The following is a 23,535-nucleotide window of genomic DNA, read 5'->3' on the forward strand; positions in this document are numbered from 1 at the left end:
TTTCAACGCAAAATTCCACAGTATTCTGGACATCTGTGTTGGTGAATCTTTTGCAATTTGTTCAATGAACAATGGAGACAGCAAAGAAGAAAGCTGTAGGTGGGAAGCGGTGTATTGCGGCCGGCTTCAGCAACACAAACACAGCCGGTGTTTCATTGTTTACATTCCCGAAAGATGACAGTCAAGCTTTACCATTGGCCTGTGGAGAACTGGGACAACAGAGACTCTTACCAGGAGGACTTTGAGTTGGATACGCAGGCGCGGTACCGTGAGTACGCAGCTGCGGCTTCCAAACATTTGATCGCTTGCCCGTACGTGCGTGCCGCTATGTGCATGTCACGTACGTAACTTTGGGGACTTTGGGGAAATATATGTGCTTTATGAACTTTGGGGAGGTGAACGGTACTTTGGGCTGTGGGATTGAGTGTGTTGTGCAGGTGTTTGAGTTGTATTGGCGGGTTATATGGACGGGAGGGGGGAGGTGTTTGTTATGCGGGATTAATTTGTGGCATATTGAATATAAGCCTGGTTGTGTTGTGGCTAATAGAGTATATATATGTCTAGTGTTTATTTACTGTTTTAGTCATTCCCAGCTGAATATCAGGTCCCACCCGCCTCTCACAGCATCTTCCCTATCTGAATCGCTCCCACTGCCTTCTAGTCCTTCACTCTCACTTTCCTCATCCACAAATCTTTCATCCTCGCTCAAATTAATGGGGAAATCATCACTTTCTCGGTCCGAATCGCTCTCGCTGCTGGTGGCCATGATTGTAAACAATGTGTGAGGAGCTCCACAACCTGTGACGTCACGCGCATATCGTCTGCTACTTCCGGTACAGGCAAGGCTTTTTTTTCAGCGACCAAAAGTTGCAAACTTTATCGTCGATGTTCTCTACTAAATCCTTTCAGCAAAAATATGGCAATATCGCGAAATGATCAAGTATGACACATAGAATGGACCTGCTATCCCCGTTTGAATAAGAAAATCTCATTTCAGTAGGCCTTTAACAGCTTACTCCATTACAAACGTCATACCCCAATCGAAACACATTGCTGTCTTATCAATGAGGCTATTCAATTTTGCACATTGAACCTACAGGTAGGGTTGCCAATTACCTGAAAAAATAATATGGGACACCTTTCAGGGTTGGTCGACCTCATTTTATTTGTATTAAAGGAGTTTTATACTATCCAGTTGCTTCCATATATTATGGAGGTAACTGGACTCTTCTTGTTTAAGATGTTTCAGAGTTGCTTACATTCAACCTTTGTGGATTATATGACCCGATGACAGGCAATTTACACTTATATTTTTATACTGTTTGACTCCAAACAGAATTTACCTAGCTGCATAGGTTTTGGATTAATACGAATACATGGGAAACTAATTATTCAATAGAATTTTTTTGAGCAAAATACCTAAAATCACATACTAAAGTAATGTGTTTTGTCTTAAATAGAAATATTAACTAAATACAAATAAACCCATTTCTTTAAAAAGGAGCCATATGTAATAATTGCATGTGAAGTCATCATTAAATGGCCCTGATCTGTCAAAAGGCATTAATAAATCATATTCTGTTCGAATACCTCTATAACTGATAACAGTAGTTCAGCCGGGATATGCTCATTTCAAAATTAAATTTACAGCCCTGAAATTGTGTTATTGTTTTCATTCCGATGTCCCGCCCTTTATCGTTTGACCAATTAGAAAGTATAACCATTGCTAGCATTGGTTGTAGTTCATTTTAGTCTTTGTTTTCTGATAATACTGACAATAACCATATGATTCCCATTTGTTGTGATATTGTACGCGGGCAAGACGTACTTCTTCCTGAAAATAGCCTAATTTCTGTGTAAAATTTGTTGGTTAGAGATTTGTTTTTGACAAAACGCTTGTCTATTCAGCTATTATGGTCCGAGCACATCAACCCCTATTAAGAGGCAGTGGAAGTTTGAAGTTCCTTGGAGCATACTTGCCAACCCTCCCGAATTTTCCGGGAGACTTCCGAAATTCAGCGCCTCTCCCGAAAACTTCCTGGGACAAATATTCTCCCGAAAATCTCCCGATTTTCAGCCGGAGCTGGAGGCCACGCCCCCTACAGCTCCATGCGGACCTGAGTGAAGACAGCCTTTTTTCACGACGGGAGGACAACAGGGTGACAAGAACTAAATCATCCAGACTACAGATAAATTTTATTATTATGCTTATCTTACCTAAAAATAAATATATTTATTAATTAAAAAAAAAAAAACTAAATAAATGTTTACTATAATTTGCTAAAAATATCAAAATTAATTGTATTTTTATTTGTATTTTTTCTGACTCCTTATTACATCCAGCCATAGAATTATACAGATACATTAAAATAAACATATTTGAAATAATTAATTTTAAATTATCATAATAATTCATTTAAAATAACCATATTTAATTATTAAAATAATTGCTTATTTATCAACAACTTTAGCATTTTATTTATTACATTTTGAAGCTCTCAGAAGCCAAGTTATGTTATATTCATGTTATATTTATGCATGTTTGAAGTATCAATTATCTAAACACATTTTTGTTTGCATATTTTCAGGATGTGGATATATATATATATATATATATATATATATATATATATATATATATATATATATATATATATATATATATATATATCAGTGACGTGCGGTGAGGTTGATGGCTGGTGAGGCACTGACTTCATCAGAGTCAGATTTACAAACATATGAACCCTAAAGAGTATCTTATTCACCATTTGATTGGCAGCAGTTAACGGGTTATGTTTAAAAGCTCATACCAGCATTCTTCCCTGCTTGGCACTCAGAATCAAGGGTTGGAATTGGGGGTTATTAAATCACCAAAAATGATTCCCGGGCGTGGCGCCGCTGCTGCCCACTGCTCCCCTCACCTCCCAGGGGGTGATCAAGGGGATGGGTCAAATTCAGAGGACAAATTGCATTACACCTAGTGTGTGTGTGACAATCATTGGTACTTCAACTTAACTTTAACTTTACACATACAAACTGTAGCACACAAAAAAGCACATTTAATTAAAAAAAACGTTATTATGGTCTTACCTTTACTTATAAAATAAGTCCATGAGCCACTGGATTAATGCACCCCCTGACGAGAGTGTTATATCAACTAAAGCCCTCACTTAAACTTTCCACGTGCAAGATTGAATCTATTTTAAAAAGTGTAACCGAGGGTTTATAAATGTCGCCTATACTGTATGAAACTACAAAATAACAAACACGGAGGCTCCAGTTTACACGAGGACCACTTTATTTACCTTCTTTCAAAAACTTCCGCTCCACTCCAACGTGTCATCACTTCCGCTCTTAGCGCCTTCAAAATAAGAGCTCAAGGCATATACTGTATAACAGCGCAAAACAGGAACTTTACATCACAAAGAGGAAAGCCCATAAAAATAGGTTACAAAAGTTATTTAATAAGAAGCCAAAAAGTGCAAAAACAATAATGTTCGTGTTGGAGGAGTTGTGAATTAGGTACACCTGCAGTCTGCAGGTGTACCTAATGTTGTGGCCCTGCAGTCATTCACAACTCCTCCAACACGAACATTATTGTTTTTGCACTTTTTGGCTTCTTATGAAATAACTTTTTTAAATAGATTCAATCTTGCACGTGGAAAGTTTAAGTGTGGGCTTTAGTTGATATAACACTCCCGTCAGGGGTTGCCGTACATTCTACGGCGGGGGTGCAGGAGGCGAGCCTCAGCCAGTGCGTCTTTTGCAGCCGTTTTATGATCGCTCAGCACAAGAAATACTTTACACACATACAGTTGTTGACAAAATACACTGTACATGATATACCTCAGCTAACTAAACTATGGAAATGTATAATATAATTCATATAGCAATACAGTCTCACTGCACAGCAGGCCAGCAGTTAGCCGAGTCCGCAATCCATGGTGAGGCACAACGCAGTGACGTGCCTCAACTGGCTGCTGTTCACCGCACCGTCTCTTCTCAGTATTTGAACGGCAAATGTGAAAATTCTGCGATTTTAAATAAAAATAATCTAAAACGGGTGAAGTTAAATGGAAAATAACTTTATAGTATAATCACTGGATACATATAACAATTTAATAAAAGCAAATTATTTTTACATTTTTTTTCTTTCCATGATGGCAGGTGAGGCCCTGCCTCACCTGCCTCTAGTGACTGCACGTCACTTATATATATATATATATATATGTATGAAATACTTGACTCTGTGAATTCTAGCTGTCAATATACTCCTCCCCTCTTAACCACGCCCCCAACCACGCCCCGCCCCCGACCACGCCCCCACCCCACACCCACCACCTCCCGAAATCGGAGGTCTCAAGGTTGGCAAGTATGCCTTGGAGTAGCCCAGTCGATCGAGCTGGATTCGGCTGCGTATCTGGCAACATCATTCAGGGAGAGGGGGAGGGGACTACAGAATTGTGACCGTGATTGCAGTACCATTTCTGGCCAGATTATTACAGATGGCTCCTTTAACAGAATTAAGTGTGCAACTTTATGATAGAGCAGGTCTCAAACTTTTATCACTATGAGAACGACTCCGACAAAAAGAGAGGTGAAATATTTGTGTTATTGTGTTGACTGGCAACATTTTGATTTGTGCTTCATTGTTGAAGGAAATCTTCATTCGATGCAAAATACGGGACAAAGTGTGTCCCTTGACATCTCAATACGGAATGGGTACTTTTGTTTCTAAATACAGGACGATTCCATTTTTTTAGGGGACGTTTGGCAACCCTACCGATAGGCTATGCTCTCTTATTTCGGAATTTACGGACTAAAAGTTCAACACTCAAATAAGACGAAGCAACACAAGTTGACAATTTTCTTCTGCCAAGGAAAATATACTGTGTGTTTTATCTTTATTTACTTAAATACAGCTTCAAAATGAGTCAGTGTGAAACAGTGTGTAAGTTTTTGAGCACATTTAACAACATTGCGATATGAAGTGTTCATATCGTTGTATTCCAAGTTAATTGTATTGACCTAAGGAGCAATAGCAATATTGTATCGATAACTAACTTGATGCTAATATAAAGTGGTGAATAAAAAATTGCAGATATTTCATAGAAAAATATAATATCAACTGAAAAAACTGCAGACATTTTACATCATTAGCAATAAACAAAATGTGCCGGTATTTATACGGAAGTCAGCTCAACAGGTTTGCACACTAAACATTTTAGTGTCTCAAGATGGTGTAACAGCCTGAGCCAATAATGAATAACTGTTGCGGTTTATCTTGTATTTTATTTAAACTTCCTCTACTAATTACACAAATTGTCCTACTTACTACCTACATTGAGGTGATTAATGGGTGTGTCTTAAGATTGGCTCTATTCAGAAATCCCATTAATTTGTTTATTTTTGTTCACAAAAAGACCACAGCCAAAGTTAACTAAGGTTTAAAATAGATCATAGCAGCTTTTAGATTCCAAACATGGGTCAAAATAATGGAATTTATTGACAGCATTTTAAACAGTTTGGCTGATTTTTCATTGAATGGGAATGAAGTGCACTATGATGGAAATGACTACAAAGACAGTATTGTACAAACCCCGTTTCCATATGAGTTGGGAAATTGTGCTAGATGTAAATATAAACAGAATACAATGATTTGCAAATCATTTTCAACCCATATTCAGTTGAATATGCTACAAAGACAACATATTTGATGTTCAAAATGATTATCATTTTTTTTTTTTGCAAATAATCATTAACTTTAGAATTTGATGCCAGCAACACGTGACAAAGAAGTTGGGAAAGGTGGCAATAACTACTGATAAAGTTGAGGAATGCTCATCAAACACTTATTTGGAACATCCCACAGGTGAACAGGCAAATTGGGAACAGGTGGGTGCCATGATTGGGTATAAAAGTAGATTCCATGAAATGCTCAGTCATTCACAAACAAGGATGGGGCGAGGGTCACCACTTTGTCAACAAATGCGTGACCAAATTGTTGAACAGTTTAAGAAAAATCTTTCTCAACCAGCTATTGCAAGGAATTTAGGGATTTCACCATCTACGGTCCGTACTATCATCAAAGGGTTCAGAGAATCTGGAGAATTCACTGCACGTAAGCAGCTAAGCCTGTGACCTTCGATCCCTCAGGCTGTACTGCATCAACAAGTGACAATAGTGTGTAAATGATATCACCACATGGGCTCAGGAACACTTCAGAAACCCACTGTCAGTAACTACAGTTGGTCGCTACATCTGTAAGTGCAAGTTAAAACTCTCCTATGCAAGGCGAAAACCGTTTATCAACAACACCCAGAAACGCCGTCGGCTTCGCTGGGTCTGAGCTCATCTAAGATGGACTGATACAAAGTGGAAAAGTGTTCTGTGGTCTGACGAGTCCACATTTCAAATTGTTTTTGGAAACTGTGGACGTCGTGTCCTCCGGACCAAAGAGGAAAAGAACCATCCGGATTGTTATAAGCGCAAAATTGAAAAGCCAGCATCTGTGATGGTATGGGGGTGTATTAGTGCCCAAGACATGGGTAACTTACACATCTGTGAAGGCGCCATTAATGCTGAAATGTACATACAGGTTTTGGAGCAACATATGTTGCCATCCAAGCAACGTTACCATGGACGCCCCTGCTTATTTCAGCAAGACAATGCCAAGCCACGTGTTACATCAACGTGGCTTCATAGTAAAAGAGTGCGGGTACTAGACTGGCCTGCCTGTAGTCCAGACCTGTCTCCCATTGAAAATGTGTGGCGCATTACGAAGCTTAAAAAAAACACAACGGAGACCCCTGGACTGTTGAACAACTTAAGCTGTACATCAAGCAAGAATGGGAAAGAATTCCACCTGAGAAGCTTAAAAAATGTGTCTCCTCAGTTCCCAAACGTTTACTGAGTGTTGTTAAAAGGAAAGACCATGTAACACAGTGGTGAACATGCCCCTTCCCAACTACTTTGGCACGTGTTGCAGCCATGAAATTCTAAGCTAATTATTATTTGCAAAAAAAAAATAAAGTTTATGAGTTTGAACATCAAATATCTTGTCTTTGTAGTGCATTCAATTGAATATGGGTTGAAAATGATTTGCAAATCATTGTATTCCGTTTATATTTACATCTAACACAATTTCCCAACTCATATGGAAACGGGGTTTGTTTAATGTACTTCATCATCACTATGTCAGTATATTTAATATATGACCTAAAAATGACACCAGAAGTATTTGTAACTGTACAGGTATGTTTGGGTGCCTGTACTACATGCTACTGTACAGATGCCGGATAAACAGTCAAAGGACTCAGGTGTATTATATACCCACAGTCCTCATGTGTCAGTGAATTATGGATGGAATTACTCTCGAAAGAAGGCTCAGAGTGTCGAATGAATTTGAATGTTAATACAAAACCAGTAGCCTGTGATCTCAGCAGGCATCAGAGGGGGTGTGCGTTGCTTCGAGGTGCATTTCATCCCAACCTCTCATCCTCACAAACTTCAAAAGAGCTGAGGATTACCAGTAAAAGCTAAAAAAAAAAAAAAAGGCACACATGGGCCTAAACTCTTTGCCTCTGAATGTGTAGCTTTTTACTCATTTTATTTATTCATTCTCATCGAAATGTATTTCCATGTGAACAGTTGTTTGCTTTCTTTGGATATTTTAAGTGGCTTTTTACTGAGTTCAGCAAAGGATAGGAGAGTTAAAAATAAATAAAAAAAAGCTTCATGCTGGCATACCTGCCAACAGCCTGTGCCAAGCCCACTCTGACACCGTCTTGGCTGTTTATTTACAATTTGCAGTGGGAATTCCCAGGTTTTCATTGCAATAAATAATCAAGCTTATCTGCCTTGGAGCTTTCTCTAAGGCCCGGGGCGGAGGATGCTGGAGCAGAGAGCGGACACGCGCATTCTAGCATGCCAAATATTTTGGAGCTTTCTTCTCTTCCGGTGCAGCTGTTGCTCCCTCTCCAGGCTATATCTCCTCCTGTTTGTGTGCACAGCAATGTTCTTGCTACAGTCACATAGCAACCTGACTGTGCCTCTTGGGAAACTCCATACAAATAGAGGTTTAGCCCTTTTTGAACTCAGGTTAGCCTCTCTTGAATTTACTCTCACAACCTTGTTGGTCCAGCAATGAATTGCTCAATTGACAGACCTCCGCCTATACCGTGATATATTTGATGATACACTGACAAAACACATTTAATAACAATTAACAACAAATCATGGAATCTGTTTTCGTAAAACATTACCTGGCAATGTCAGATGAGGAATCAGAGTTAACTGTGCTCGATCTTTCCTGAGATATCTGCAGATGAGGCACATCTCCCACTCGATACCAGATTCCCATGTTATTGATTTCTCTGTGCAACAAGAAAAAAATTACATCAATGTGCATTAAAGGCCTACTGAAACCCACTACTACCGACCACGCAGTCTGATAGTTTATATATCAATGATGAAATCTTAACATTGCAACACATGCCAATACAGCCGGGTTAGCTTACTAAAGTGCAATTTTAGATTTTGCGCGAAATATCCTGCTGAGAACGTCTTGGTATGATTGGACATTGGTGGCCAGCTATTAAGTTGTCTGTTTTCATCGTACAATTCCACAGTATTCTGGACATCTGTGTTGGTGAATCTTTTGCAATTTGTTCAATGAACAATGGAGACAGCAAAGAAGAAAGCTGTAGGTGGGAAGCGGTGTATTGCGGCCGACTGCAGCAACACAAACACAGTCGGGGTTTCATTGTTTACATTCCCGGGAGATGACAGTCAAGGTTTACCATTGGCCTGTGGAGAACTGGGACAACAGAGACTCTTACCAGGAGGACTTTGAGTTGGATACGCAGACACGGTACCGTGAGTACGCATGCAGCTGCGACTTCCAAACATTTGATCGCTTGCCCGTACGTGCTTGCCGCTATGTGCATGTCACGTACGTAACTTCTGGGACTTTGGGGAAATATATGTGCTGTATGAACTTTGGGGAGGTGAACGGTACTTTGGGCTGTGTGATTGAGTGTGTTGTGCAGGTGTTTGAGTTGTATTGGCGGGTTATATGGACGGGAGGGGGGAGGTGTTTGTTATGCGGGATTAATTTGTGGCATATTAAATATAATTCTGGTTGTGTTGTGGCTAATAGAGTATATATATGTCTTGTGTTTATTTACTGTTTTAGTCATTCCCAGCTGAATATCAGGTCCCACCCGCCTCTCACAGCATCTTCCCTATCTGAATCGCTCCCACTGCCCTCTAGTCCTTCACTCTCACTTTCCTCATCCACAAATCTTTCATCCTTGCTCAAATTAATGGGGAAATCATCGCTTTCTCGGTCCGAATCGCTCTCGCTGCTGGTGGCCATGATTGTAAACAATGTGCAGATGTGAGGAGCTCCACAACCTGTGACGTCACGCTACTCGTCTGCTACTTCCGGTACAGGCAAGGCTTTTTTATCAGCGACCAAAAGTTGCAAACTTTATCGTCGATGTTCTCTACTAAATCCGTTCAGCAAAAATATGGCAATATCGCGGAATGATCAAGTATGACACATAGAATGGACCTGCTATCCCCGTTTAAATAAGAAAATCGCATTTCAGTAGGCCCTTAAAGGTAGTCCTCTGATCACGGCTGTGATGCAAATACAATGCAACTTAGCTGTCCTTAACAGAGTGAATAGTCTACGCAGAATTTCTGAAAATGTCATATTTATCCAAGTAGTTGGCCTGAGGGGTGCTGAATCCAAATTGGGTGTATATCAAGCTCAAAAATGTCTCAAAAGTGAGAAATCCAAGGCTGAAATCTATATTTTAGTTCCTCGACTTACAAGTAATTGGAGATGCAAGCTTTCTCTCAGCTTTTTGTAAAGCTTTAAGTTGCGAGCATAATTTGAGTTACAAGCCTCCTTGCTCACGCGACCAAGGAGTCTTGCACAGTGAAGGCTTCCAATCTACTGAGAAATATCGCCCCCTTGTGGCCAAAAAGTATAAAAGTCAAAACTTCCTTCGACATACTGAACTTTTTATGGTTGCGTTGTGGTGAAGGATCCGACTTAAATGCATGACAACTGTGCTGCATTTATCGCCCCCCTGGTGGTGAAAAAATATAACTCTCATCTTTCATGGTGGGTCCAGGTGTCGGGTGGGACCTGACAGCATGACGACTGCAGCGCCTTTATCGCCCCCTTGTGGTAAGAAATTATAACGATCATAACTCCCGTCCACAAGCTCCAGTTTTCCCGATTTTTTTTATGGTTGGTCGCGGTGTTGTGTGTGACGCATCTGCATAACGACTGTGGCGCCTTTATTTCCCCCAGTGGTGAAAATGTATAACTCTCATAACTTCCATCCACATTTTTCAATCTTCCCAAAATGTTGTATGGTGGGACCAGTTGTCGGGTGGGACCTAACAGCATAACAAGTCAAGTATTTCATATATATATATATATATATATATATATATATATATATATATATATACATATATAAGAAATACTTGACTTTCAGTGAATTCTAGCTATTTATATATATATATATATATATATATATATATATATATATATATACATATATATATATATATATATATATGTGTATATATATATATATATATATATATATATATATATATATATATATATATATATATATATATATATATGTATATATATATATATATATATATAAGTATATATATATATATATACTGTATATATGTATATGTATATAAGAGAAATACTTGAATTTCAGTGTTCATTTATTTACACATATACACACACATAACATTCATCTACTCATTGTTGAGTTAAGGGTTGAATTATCCATCCTTGTTCTATTCTCTGTCACTATTTTTGTAACCATGCTGAACACCCTCTCTGATGATGCATTCTGCTTTAACTCCTTGTTGTGTGCGCAGTTGTGCACTGCACTCTCTAAAAGCCCTAGATGCTATTGTCACATATGCATGTACAGTAGATGGCAGTATTGTCCTGTTTAAGAGTGTCACAACATTGCTGTTTACGGCAGACGAACTCCTTTACGGTAAACGAAAACATTGACTGCTGTTGTTGTGTGTTGTTGCTGCGCTGGGTGGACGTTAATGAAACTGCCTAACAATAAACCCACATAAGAAACCAAGAACTCACCCTCCATCATTCTACAGTTATAACGTGATTGGGCAGGCACGCTGTTTATATTGTGGGAAAGTGGACGTGAAAACAGGCTGTCGACACGTCACTTAGGTCCGCCTGAATTTCGGGAGAATTCCGGGAGAAAATTTGTCCCGGGAGGTTTTCGGGAGAGGCGCTGAATTTCGGGAGTCTCCCGGAAAATCCGGGAGGGTTAGCAAGTATGACTGAAATTCAAGTATTTATTTTATATATATATATATATATATATATATATACATATATATATAAAATAAAAATAAAAATAAAAATAAAAATAAAAATAAAAATAAAAATAAAAATAAAAATAAAAATATATATAGCTAGAATTTATATACATATTTTAAATACATATACTCCTCCCCCTTGACCCCGCCCCCCCGGCCACGCCCACCTCAAACCCCCCCTACATCTCCCGAATTCGGAGGTCTCAAGGTTGGCAAGTGTGAATGGGACTTGAGCGCAAGCGCCATGCGGGCCGGGCGACTCGCCTGAACCCCGCGCCGCAAGGGGAGCGAGGTTCGTTCAACGCTGCTCACAGTAGTATAGTCTAATAACTATTATTTGTCACCTTGCCATGTATTGGTATTCATTATTTTCTCTTATTTTCTCCTTTATTTAGAGACAACATAAACACACATATACACTCATATCCAGCCACATGTGGATAAATATGTGTTAACCTACACCAACAATCCATCCGATCCATTTTCTACCGCTTGTCCCTTTTGGGGTCGCGGTGGGTGCTGCAGCCTATCTCAGCTGCATTCAGGCGGTAGGCGGGGTACGCCCTGGACAAGTCGCCACCTCATCGCAGGGCCAACACAGATAGACAGGCAACATTCACACACTAGGGCCAATTTAGTGTTGCCAATCAACCTAACCCCAGGTGCATGTCTTTGGAGGTGTGGAGTTTGCATGTTCTCCCCGTGACTGCGTGGGTTCCCTACACCAACAAATTGGAATTAAAGGGGAACATCATCACAATTTCAGAAGGGTTAAAACCATTAAAAATCAGTTCCCAGTGGCTTATTTTATTTTTTGAAGTTTTTTTCAAAATTTTACCCATCACGCAATATCCCTAAAAAAAGCTTCAAAGTGCCTGATTTTAACCATCGTTATATACACCCGTCCATTTTCCTGTGACGTCACATAGTGATGCCAATACAAACAAACATGGCGGATAGAACAGCAAGGTATAGCGACATTAGCTCGGATTCAGACTCGGATTTCAGCGGCTTAAGCGATTCAACAGATTACGCATGTATTGAAACGGATGGTTGTAGTGTGGAGGCAAGTAGCGAAAACGAAATTGAAGAAGAAACTGAAGCTATTGAGCCATATCGGTTTGAACCGTATGCAAGCGAAACCGACGAAAACGACACGACAGCCAGCGACACGGGAGAAAGCCAGGACGAATTCGGCGATCGCCTTCTAACCAACGATTGGTATGTGTTTGTTTGGCATTAAAGGAAACTAACAACTATGAACTAGGTTTACAGCATATGAAATACATTTGGCAACAACATGCACTTTGAGAGTGCAGACAGCCCATTTCAGGCGCTCTAAGAACATATATTTTTCCACGATTTCAGCACTCAGGTTAACCATACCTAAATAGACACAAAATACTGCATAACACAAGACTACCCAAATGTACTCGAATGATTAAAAAAATAAATGTTTTTAAGCTAAATTATTGGTAAACACAGTTTATGTATAATCCATCCATCCATATTTTACCGCTTATTCCCTATATTCTGTAGACATACCCTCATCCGCTCTCTTTTCCTGAAAGCTGATCCGTCCAGTTTTGGAGTTGATGTCAGCATCTGCTTTGAGTGTCGCAGGATATCCACACATTCTTGCCATCTCTGTCGTAGCATAGCTTTCCTCGGTAAAGTGTGCGAAACAAACGACAACAAACATTTCGTCGGCTTTCCCCACAGCCTCGTATTTTGAACAAATTTCGTCCAATTTCTTGCCACTTTCGCATCTTTGGGCCACTGGTGCAACTAGAATCCGTCCCTGTTCGTGTTGTTACACCCTCCGACAACACACCGACGAAAGTGAGAAAATGGCGGATTGCTTCCCGATGTGACGTCACAACGTGACGTCATCGCTCCGAGAGCGATTAATAGAAAGGCGTTTAATTCGCCAAAATTCACCCATTTAGAGTTCGGAAATCGTTTAAAAAAATATATGGTCTTTTTTCTGCAACATCAAGGTATATATTGACGCTTACATAGGTCTGGTGATAATGTTCCCCTTTAATTCTGTTTGGAAAATCCTCTTCATTTGGGTAGCTGTCAAAGCCTCCTGACAGAGGCAAGGGATATCAGGCTGAAGCACACCAGATATCGCACACCGTGTCCTCAACAGGCGCTGTTGTACCACCTTTGTCTCAGACAGAAAGACTTTTATTATCCCACAATGACGATATAGCGATCTCATTCAAACTGCATTAATATTATTAGTTGTTGCACGAGGAGCCCACAGGCAGGAAGAGAGACATGAGGAGTTGTTGGCAAAAACGACAACATTGTTAACTATTGAGACTGTGAATATAATCAACTGAATAAAGACTGAACTTATCTTTGTTTTCACAATTGTAGAATCAATACTCAGCATTAACTTTTGCGGGTGTTGTTAAATGGGATTACTTGTTACTGTAGTATGTGCGAGTCTCTACACTTATGACGTTTGACGGATGACGGCGAGACGTGTGCAGTCGCTAATCATGTTTAACTTTCTCCACACATGCGCTCTTTGATTAATAAATACATTTAAATTTATGTGCATAAATAAACTGCACATAAATTGACTCAAGACAAAGATGGCAAAAAATTATTGCTATGTTGCATAAAATTAAAAACTCTGTAAATCAAAAGGCTCTTAGCATGTTATATAATTATTTCGTACCCTCATATCTCAATTATTGTGTTGAAATCTGGGGTAACAATTACAAATCAATCATCAACTCTATGTTCTTACTTCAAAAGGAAGCCATTGGAATTGTAAATTATGCGGATTATGATGACCATACTAATGCTCTGTTTATTCAATTAAAAACATTTAAACTGCACGATGTTGTTGACCTCAACACGGCTATTGTGACGTATAAAGCTCATAACCGCTTGCTGCCCCGGTGTCTACAGGAACGGTTCAAATCCAGGGAGAGTCCCTACGACCTCAGAGGTTCAGCTGTCTTTCAGAAAGCAAACAGAAGAACTATTTAAAAAGTAGATGTGTTTCTGTCATGGGGGTCCATCTGTGGAACAGCTTGGATGATTCCTTAAAATGTTCCAGTTCCATAGTCACACATTTAAAAAAACTTTAAAACCAATGTTTTAGAAAAATATATCACTCTTGAATCAACACCAGTAGTTAATCCTATGATCAATGTTAATTACAAAACTAAATGTGGGATATAAGTGTTTGTACGTTTGTAGTATATTATTGGTACAAATGTTTAACCAACACGTGTACAGGGATATTTCACATGTCTTTACTGTGTTTATGTTGTGTACAAGGTGTATTTATAATATGTTGTGTAAAGGAAATTTCATATTTCTAGGAAGCTCATCTTGTATTTGACATTGTTTATAGGGTTAGCTGAAATATTTGCTCAACTTCAGCCTCAACCCTTTTGGTCTGAAACATTGTCAATTTCTAAATGTACAACTGTTTGTTTATCTAAAACTGTTTGTTTATGTTGTTCACCACTGACCGAATAAATAATAAACTAAACTAAACAAACTAATAAATAATGTGATGCGTGAATCGAGTGGAGGTGAGCCTTAATGTACAGTAACCGTGTTCGAGCTTTTGCATATGTGTTTTTTGATGAGTGAATCGATTCACTTCAGTTTGTGACCTATAGGTACCTGAGTAAAAAGAATCATGTTTATCATCACTAGTTTGCAGTAATTTTTGCCCCCATGTTGATTGAGTAACCTGTGGAATTTGTAAAACTGGAATTTACCCATTAAAGGCCTACTGAAACCCACTTGTACTAACCACACAGTCTGATAGTTTATATATCAATGATGACATCTTAACATTGCATTTAGCTTACCAAAGTGCAATTTAAAATTTTGCGCGAAATATCCTGCTGAAAACGTCTCGGTATGATGACGCCGGCGCATGACGTCATGGATTTTGGGACAGCATGGTGGCCAGCTATTAAGTCGTCTGTTTTCATCGCAAAATTCCACAGTTTTCTGGACATCTGTGTTGGTGAATCTTTTGCAATTTGTTCAATGAACAATGGAGACAGCAAAGAAGAAAGCTGTAGGTGAGAAGCGATGCGTTGCGGCAGGTGTTGTGCCGGATCACGCACCCCCGCTGTGGAATGCACCCCCTGACTGTTGTGCCGGATAACACAGCTGGTGTTTCATTGTTTACATTCCCGGAAGATGACAGTCAAGCTTTACCATTGGCCTGTGGAGAACTTGGACAATAAATACTCTTACCAGGAGGACTTTGAGTTGTATACGCAGACGCGGTACCGTGAGTACGCATGCAGCTGCGGCTTCCAAACATTTGATTGCTTGCCCGTACGTGCGTGCCGCTATGTGCATGTCACGTACGTAACATTGGGGACTTTGGGGAAATATATGTGCTGTATGAACTTTGGGGAGGTGAACGGTACTTTGGGCTGTGGGATTGACTGTGTTGTGCAGGTGTTTGAGTTGTATTGGCGGGTTATATGGACGGGAGGGGGGAGGTGTTTGTTATGCGGGATTAATTTGTGGCATATTAAATATAAGCTTGGATGTGTTGTGGCTAATAGAGTATATATATATGGCTTGTGTTTATTTACTGTTTTAGTCATTACCAGCTGAATATCAGGTCCCACCCGCCTCTCACAGCATCTTCCCTATCTGAATCGCTCCAACTGCCCTCTAGTCCTTCACTCTCACTTTCCTCATCCACGAATCTTTCATCCTCGCTCAAATTAATGGGGAAATTGTCGCTTTCTCGGTCTGAATCGCTCTCGCTGCTGGTGGCCATGATTGTAAACAATGTGCAGATGTGAGGAGCTCCACAACCTGTGACGTCACGCGCATATCGTCTGCTACTTCCGGTACAGGCAAGGCTTTTTTATCAACGACCAAAAGTTGCGAACTTTATCGTCGATGTTCTCTACTAAATCCTTTCAGCAAAAATATGGCAATATCGCGAAATGATCAAGTATGACACATAGAATGGACCTGCTATCCCCGTTTAAATAAAAAAATCGCATTTCAGGAGGCCTTTAAGAATGACTATTTTAACATAAGCATAAATATGCAATGGTTGTTACGATACAACCTTCTGCACTCATTATGCAAAAGTAAACAGAATAAGTGAGCCTCAGGCAGGCTATATGTCCTCAAAGTTTTTGGTTCAGGCAAAGGGCCATTAAGATTAAAACTTGATTTTTAAGTGAATAAAAATGTCGAGTATCACGATAGAGAAAAATAACAAAATCATGGTACAGTTTAAAATCATTCATCCTCTATTTTAAAAGAGAGGGGAAAAAAATATAAATCTAAAACTATAGGCATTGGGCGACGTGGCCTAGAAGGTAATTTGGCCGACCAGAAACTTTACAGTTCCTGGTTTGAATCCAGCTTCCGCCATCCTAGTCACTGCTGTTGTGTCCTTGAGCAAGACACACCCGCTTTTCTTCCAGTGCCACACACCCGGTGTAAATGTATCCTAAATGTAGATAATATGTTTCTCAATGTAAACACTTTGGGTCACTAGAGAAGAAATGCTTACCCATTTCACATAAAATGGAACCTTGGTTTACAAGCTTAATAAGAAACATTCTAAAAACATGAATAATGGGTTTCAGCCGAAACAGAAGTCAATATTGTAGTAAAAGTTTGTAGACTAAAAAAGTAAATAACAATACAAAGTGCTTTATAGTACTACATATCAAACAAACATAACCAGGAGGTGACTGATCTATTTAATAAAGCCAAAATGACGAGCAAAACTGTCCTCATTTGCTGTCGCCCTGCCGACACGCACACACACTGTCACTAGCCTTGAGGTGCACTCAGTTTGAAATCACAAAACTCCTCAATTTTAACACTTATGTCACTACTATGATTAGGATTAAAAAAATACATTCTCTGTATCTTGTAGGTTAATCTTCTTTGTATGCAGCGGAAAACAAGAGGAGGTTGGGAAAAGGCAGTGTTGACAATGTTGTGGTTACTTCATGAATGTTCCAACCCTTACATCGCTCGTTCATTGGTTTCTTTGGACTCATATTAAACTATCAAAACATTTTGTAAAAAGGCATACAAAACACAGAAGGTAGCACTGCTCTGCTGACTGAATAAGCACCAAGGATTGGGGATTGATCGTCCCGCCCACAATCGCTGTGCTGCTGGGCACAAAATGGGTGGATGATGCGTTCGTACACCATTTTTATTTGATCGGTGGTTTGTAAATTAAAAAGTTCCTACAATGAAGGGTTTGTAAATTGAGGTTCCACTATAAACAATAATTTAAATGTTAATACAATTTGGTTCATAATTTTCAAAAACATTTGGGACACACACACACACACACACACACACACACACACACACACACACACACACACACACACACACACACATATATATGTATGTATATATATATTAAATTATATTATATTACATAGCCAATCAAATAAGAATACCACCAATTGTTATCATCCAGATACTCTGACCTTGGAACTCCTTAAAAAATAGGTATTCTGGATGAAGGAACACATTTACACGTACACTAAAAGTTGTGTAGAAAGTCTCCTCTTAAGGCCCAAGCTGTTTGTTAACATGCTTTTTTTATTTCTCTTTGCTATTTGGGCTTATTGGACCCTAATTAGAATAAAAACTAAAAATCATATTTTAATATGATGTACTTAGTCCATAAGTACACAAACGTGTACTTTATCTGTAGTGACATGCACATTTTAATTTTTACACTTCTTTTTCCAAATTCCATTGTATGTTATACTCTTCTGACACTACCAGATAGCAGTATGAGTATCCATATGTCGGCATAAGACCCCAATTCAGTAGTGTACACAATTTTGGAAATTAGAGCTAGGCTAAGGCTAAGGCCTTTAGAGGTTTTTAAGGTATAAAGGCCAAGTTTCCAAAAACGTATGTCCATAATGCATACAAATAAAGCTACTTGCTATTTTGAATTGGCCCAAAAACTTACCCAATGCAGGTGTAGTGAACAAGATGGTGCTTGGATTTGGCAGTGATCTGGATGTCATACACAGCCATTTCTGCAGCTTCACATGGGCTGATTTTCACACATAGCCTCCTCTTCCTCATGGCTGGTTCCTCTATTGAGTCGGACAAACATGAAAATCAATAAGTCACCATGTATTTAGTTTTTTCAGGCTAAAAACAACTCATGAAAGCCCAGCCTCTCAAGTGCAACGTGCAAAAGTCAACTATTTTATTTGACCAACACTAAGGAGAGAAAATGTCAATATCAGATTAAGACTTTTCCATTTCTAATCCCATGATTTAAAAAATTGGGACTGCAAAACTCAGATGGCTGAGAGGTCATCCAGAAACTGGAGGGTTCCTGGTACGAAACCAGGTTATGCCATCCCAGTCACTGCTGTTGTATCCACAAGACTCCCTTTAGAAATATTTTTAATCTCAATGAAACCTTAGGCTACTGGTTAAATATTTTGATATGAAGTCTATCAGGTTAAAGTTCAAGTTAAAGTACCAATGATTGTCACACACACACACTAGGTGTGGCGAAATTAACCTCTGCATTTGACCCATCCCCTTGTTCACCCCCTAGGAGGTGAGGGGAGCAGTGAGCAGCAGAGGTGGCTGCGCCCGGGAATCATTTTGGTGATTGAACCCCCAATTCCAACCCTTGATGCTGAGTGCCAAGCAGGGAGGTAATGGTTCCCATTTTTATAGTCTTTGGTATGACTCAGGTGTTTAGACATGGATTTTTACTGAGCTTATACTACTGTGTACTTTAGATATTGTACAATATATATTGGGACAACGTTTTGAGAGTACAATTTACACAATGTATATATATATATATATATATATATATATATATATATATATATATATATATATATATATATATATATATATATATATATATATATATATATATTTATATATTTACATGCACATTATATATATATATATATATATATATATATATATATATATATATATATATATATATATATTTATATATTTACATGCACATTATATATATATATATATATATATATATATATATATATATATATATATATATATATATATATATATATATACATATACATATATATTTTTATATATTTATATGCACATTATATATATATATATATATATATATATATATATATTTATTTATTTTTAATATATTTATATGCACATTGTATATATATATGTGTGTATATATATATATATATATATACACACACACATACTTTCTCTATTAATTAATTACATTCATCAAAGAGTAATTCTGTTAGTAATAGCCTTATAGTTTGTATTATGTTTTACCTAGATTTTAATATTGTCGGGATCTGTCAATAAACATACTTACATATATATATATATATATATATATATATATATATATATATATATATATATATATATATATATATATATATATATATATATATATATAATAGAGTAGCTGAAAACCACATATTCGAATGAGCTGTAATGATTTGTATTATTTTAGTATATTAATAAAAATTGTCCAACATTAGTACACAACAGGGATTTAAACTGGATTGTCTGAATATAAACTCATATATTATGTCGCATGTGCACTAAACATGGACCCACATAAAGTAATAACATATTCAATTACACCATAGCCAAACAGGACATAATCTCTTCTTTCATTCTCACCTAAAAAAAAAACATGCCATAGTTTTCTATATTGCTTCTGTGCCTTGCTCATTTATTTCCCCAGCAACACTTGAAAGTGCAGTGTAAATGGAACGATAATAAAAATAATAAACAAGCTGTCCTCGCTCCACACACCAAAATATTATTACATTTCCGAGGCATGGATAGAGAAGGGGAAATACACAGCACTCAAAAAGCACTAAAGCATTGGGAATGCAGTTCATTAATATTAGATAACCCACATCCACTTGTCCTCTCCCCAAATAAATACATAAATAAATAAGCTCCTCATAAAGAAAAAGCCCAGCTCCAGCTGAGATAAACAATGACTCATGATTCTCTCCTCTTGTACCTCTGGGGCAAAATGTTTATTTTATTCTCAGTGTCGACCATAAATTAAGCTAACCTGCACCCATTAAACATTCACGATCTCAAGCAAAGCTGCCCCTTCCGTATGAACTGGTCAGAGAAAAAGAACCAAGGAGCCAAACTGGGATTTCCATTTTCTGTTTTCTTACTTGAGTCCAATGTTTCTTGAATGTGTGTGAAGCCCTCTGGCAATGCTTCCTTCATGTCAGTCAACTTCACGTCCACAACAACATCAGACCCCTAATAGACAGAATATGATAATGTATTATGAATATTTATTTTGAACATGCATACAAGGTTACATTGTTGTGAATCAAATGTTTACCGTTATATACTTCGACATGTCCAAAAAGCAGTAGGAAAAATCAGACCTTAATTAATCATACCCCTACAGCAATTACCATCACTCGTGTCTACTTCTTATGCTCAATATGTAACACAAACAAAAAAAAGTAATAAATCAAGTTAATCTGAAGAGATAGTTCCCAGTACCGTATTTTTCGGACTAAAAGTCGCAGTTTTTTTCATAGTTTGGCCGGGCTCCAGTGTGAGTTTTTTTTCTTTTTTATTATGCATTTTCGGCAGGTGCGACTTATACTCCGGTGCGACTTATACTCCGAAAAATACAGTATGTTGTAATTTACATAATTAGATATATACGCAGTAGATCAGGGGTCGGCAACCCAAAATGTTGAAAGAACCATATTGGACCAAAAATAAAATCTTCTCCCGAATTTCTCACGATTTTCACCCGGACAACAATATTGAGGGTGATGGCACTGCCTTTAGCGTCCTCTACAACCTGTCATCGCATCCGCTTTTTCGCCATACAAACAGCATGCCGGCCCAGCCACTTGTTGTATGCGGCTTCTACAGACACATGTAAGTGACTGCAAGACAAACTTGATCAACAGCCACACAGGTCACACTGAGGGTGGCCGTATAAACAACTTCAACACTGTTACTAATATGCGCCACACTGTGAACCCACACCAAACAAGAATGACAAACACATTTCGGGAGAACATCCACACCGTAACACAACATAAACACAACAGAACAAATACCCAGAACCCCTTGTAGCCCTAACTCTTCCGGTCAACAATATACACCCCCGCTACCACTAAACCCCGTGCCCCCAATCTCCCGAATTTGGAGGTCTTGGAGTATGGATAAAGGTGAAGTTATAACACTGAAACGCCCACCGGAAAAGGTGCTTTAGAACATGGCTAGTTAGCTAGCGGCTAAAGTCCAGCCCCAGTCTGCAGCGTTTTAGCTACTTCTAAATCACTAATCCTCGCCTCCATGGCGACAAAGAATGTACGTTTCTTACAAGTATCATCCCAGCAGGACGAGGAATAGCTGAACATGTTTCACTACACACCGTAGCTCACCGGCGTCAAAATGTAAACAAACGCCATTGGTGGATCTACACCTGTAATGATACTAAGTACAGTAGCGTATCTCGTCGATACTACTATGATTACGTCGATATTTTTTGGTATCACAACATCTTCTTACGTATTTTTTAAATGTAAATTATGTTTATAAACTCAGGAAATTTGTCTCTGTACACATGACGACTTTGAACCCGACCAATGTATGATCCTGTAACGACTTGGTATCTAATTGATATCCAAATTTGTGGTATCATCCAAAAACTAATGTAAAGTATCAAACAACAGAAGAATAAGTGATTATTACATTTTAACAGAAGTGTATATAGAACATGTTAAAAGAGAAAATAAGCAGATATTAACAGTAAATGACCAAGTAGATTAATAATTCATTTTCTACCATTTGTCCTTCACAATGTTGACAAAATAATAGAATGGAAATATGTCATATGTCAGCAGCTAAATTAGGAGCCTTTGTTTGCTTACTTACTAATAAAAGACAAGTTGTCTTGAAAGTTCACTATTTCATTTAAGGACAAATTTGCAATAAAAAACACATGTTTAATGTACCCTAAGATTTTTTGTTAAAATAAAGCCAATAATGCAATTTTTTGTGGTCCCCTTTATTTAGAAAAGTACCGAAAAGTATTGTAATAATTTTGGTAACGGTACCAAAATATTGGTATCGGGACAACACTAAAAAAAAAATAAAAAAAATAACTGGAATTTATATAGCGCTTTTCTAAGTACCGTATTTTCCGCACTATAAGGCGCACCGGATTATTAGCCGCACCTTCAATGAATGGCATATTTCATAACTTTGTCCACCAATAAGCCGCCCCGGACTATAAGCCGCGCCTACGCTGCGCTAAAGGGAATGTCAAAAAAACAGTCAGATAGGTCAGTCAAACTTTAATAATATATTAAAAACCAGCGTTCTAACAACTCTGTTCACTCCCAAAATGTACGCAAATGTGCAATCACAAACATAGTAAAATTCAAAATAGTGCAGAGCAATAGCAACATAATGTTGCTCGAACGTTAATGTCACAACACACAAAATAAACATAGCGCTCACTTTCTGAAGTTATTCTTCATTCGTAAATCCTTCGTCTTCGGTGTCCGAAGTGAAAAGTTGGGCAAATTTACGATCCACTGGCAGATGTTGGCGTCGTCTGGCGCTGCCTCCTCGTCTTAGTGAAGGTGTGTTCGCCTTCTGTCATCCATTGTTCCCACGCAGTTAGCAGTCTAGCTTCGAATGCCCTGTTGACACCAATATCTAGCGGCTGGAGGTCTTTTGTCAATCCACCCGGAATGACGGCGATTATTGAATTAAGCGCGTAAGCGTGTCTCTCAATGTGCTGTTATGAGCTAGCAAATATAACAACTACACTACCCAGCATGCAACGATAGTTACGAGCATGCGCGGTAGCCCTGAGAAGCGTTGTATGCTGGCAGTTAGAATGTGGTTATGAGCACGCTGTGAGTAAACGTTGAGAACTCAGTTAACACGCCTCGTCTGCATTATTTATAATTAGACAGACAACACACTTAATAGGAGCCATTTTGGGGTCTTTACATAAACACACAAATGGAAATGAAACGTCACATATCCCAGCATGCACCGCGCGCTTCTTCTACGGGGAAAAAAGATGGCGGCTGTTTACCGTAGTTG

The 23,535-nt window shown here is 38.4% G+C and overlaps 1 protein-coding gene across 2 annotated transcripts in view; it reads right to left on the reverse strand.

Annotated features, from left to right (window-relative positions):
• The window catches only part of mvb12bb (multivesicular body subunit 12Bb), a 134,353-nt gene that overhangs the window by 71,437 nt on the left and 39,381 nt on the right, over window positions 1–23,535 (reverse strand). For both annotated transcript variants that reach the window (XM_061985774.1, XM_061985773.1), the window contains exons 4-6: window positions 20,613–20,703; window positions 18,392–18,521; window positions 8,265–8,375 (exon numbers count right to left, since the gene is read on the reverse strand). In XM_061985774.1, coding sequence (XP_061841758.1) covers window positions 8,265–8,375; window positions 18,392–18,521; window positions 20,613–20,703 — 332 coding nt within the window. The remainder of the gene's footprint in view (window positions 1–8,264; window positions 8,376–18,391; window positions 18,522–20,612; window positions 20,704–23,535) is intronic.

The sequence above is a fragment of the Nerophis lumbriciformis genome, linkage group LG12, assembly GCF_033978685.3.
Source record: "Nerophis lumbriciformis linkage group LG12, RoL_Nlum_v2.1, whole genome shotgun sequence".
Taxonomy (NCBI): domain Eukaryota; kingdom Metazoa; phylum Chordata; class Actinopteri; order Syngnathiformes; family Syngnathidae; genus Nerophis; species Nerophis lumbriciformis.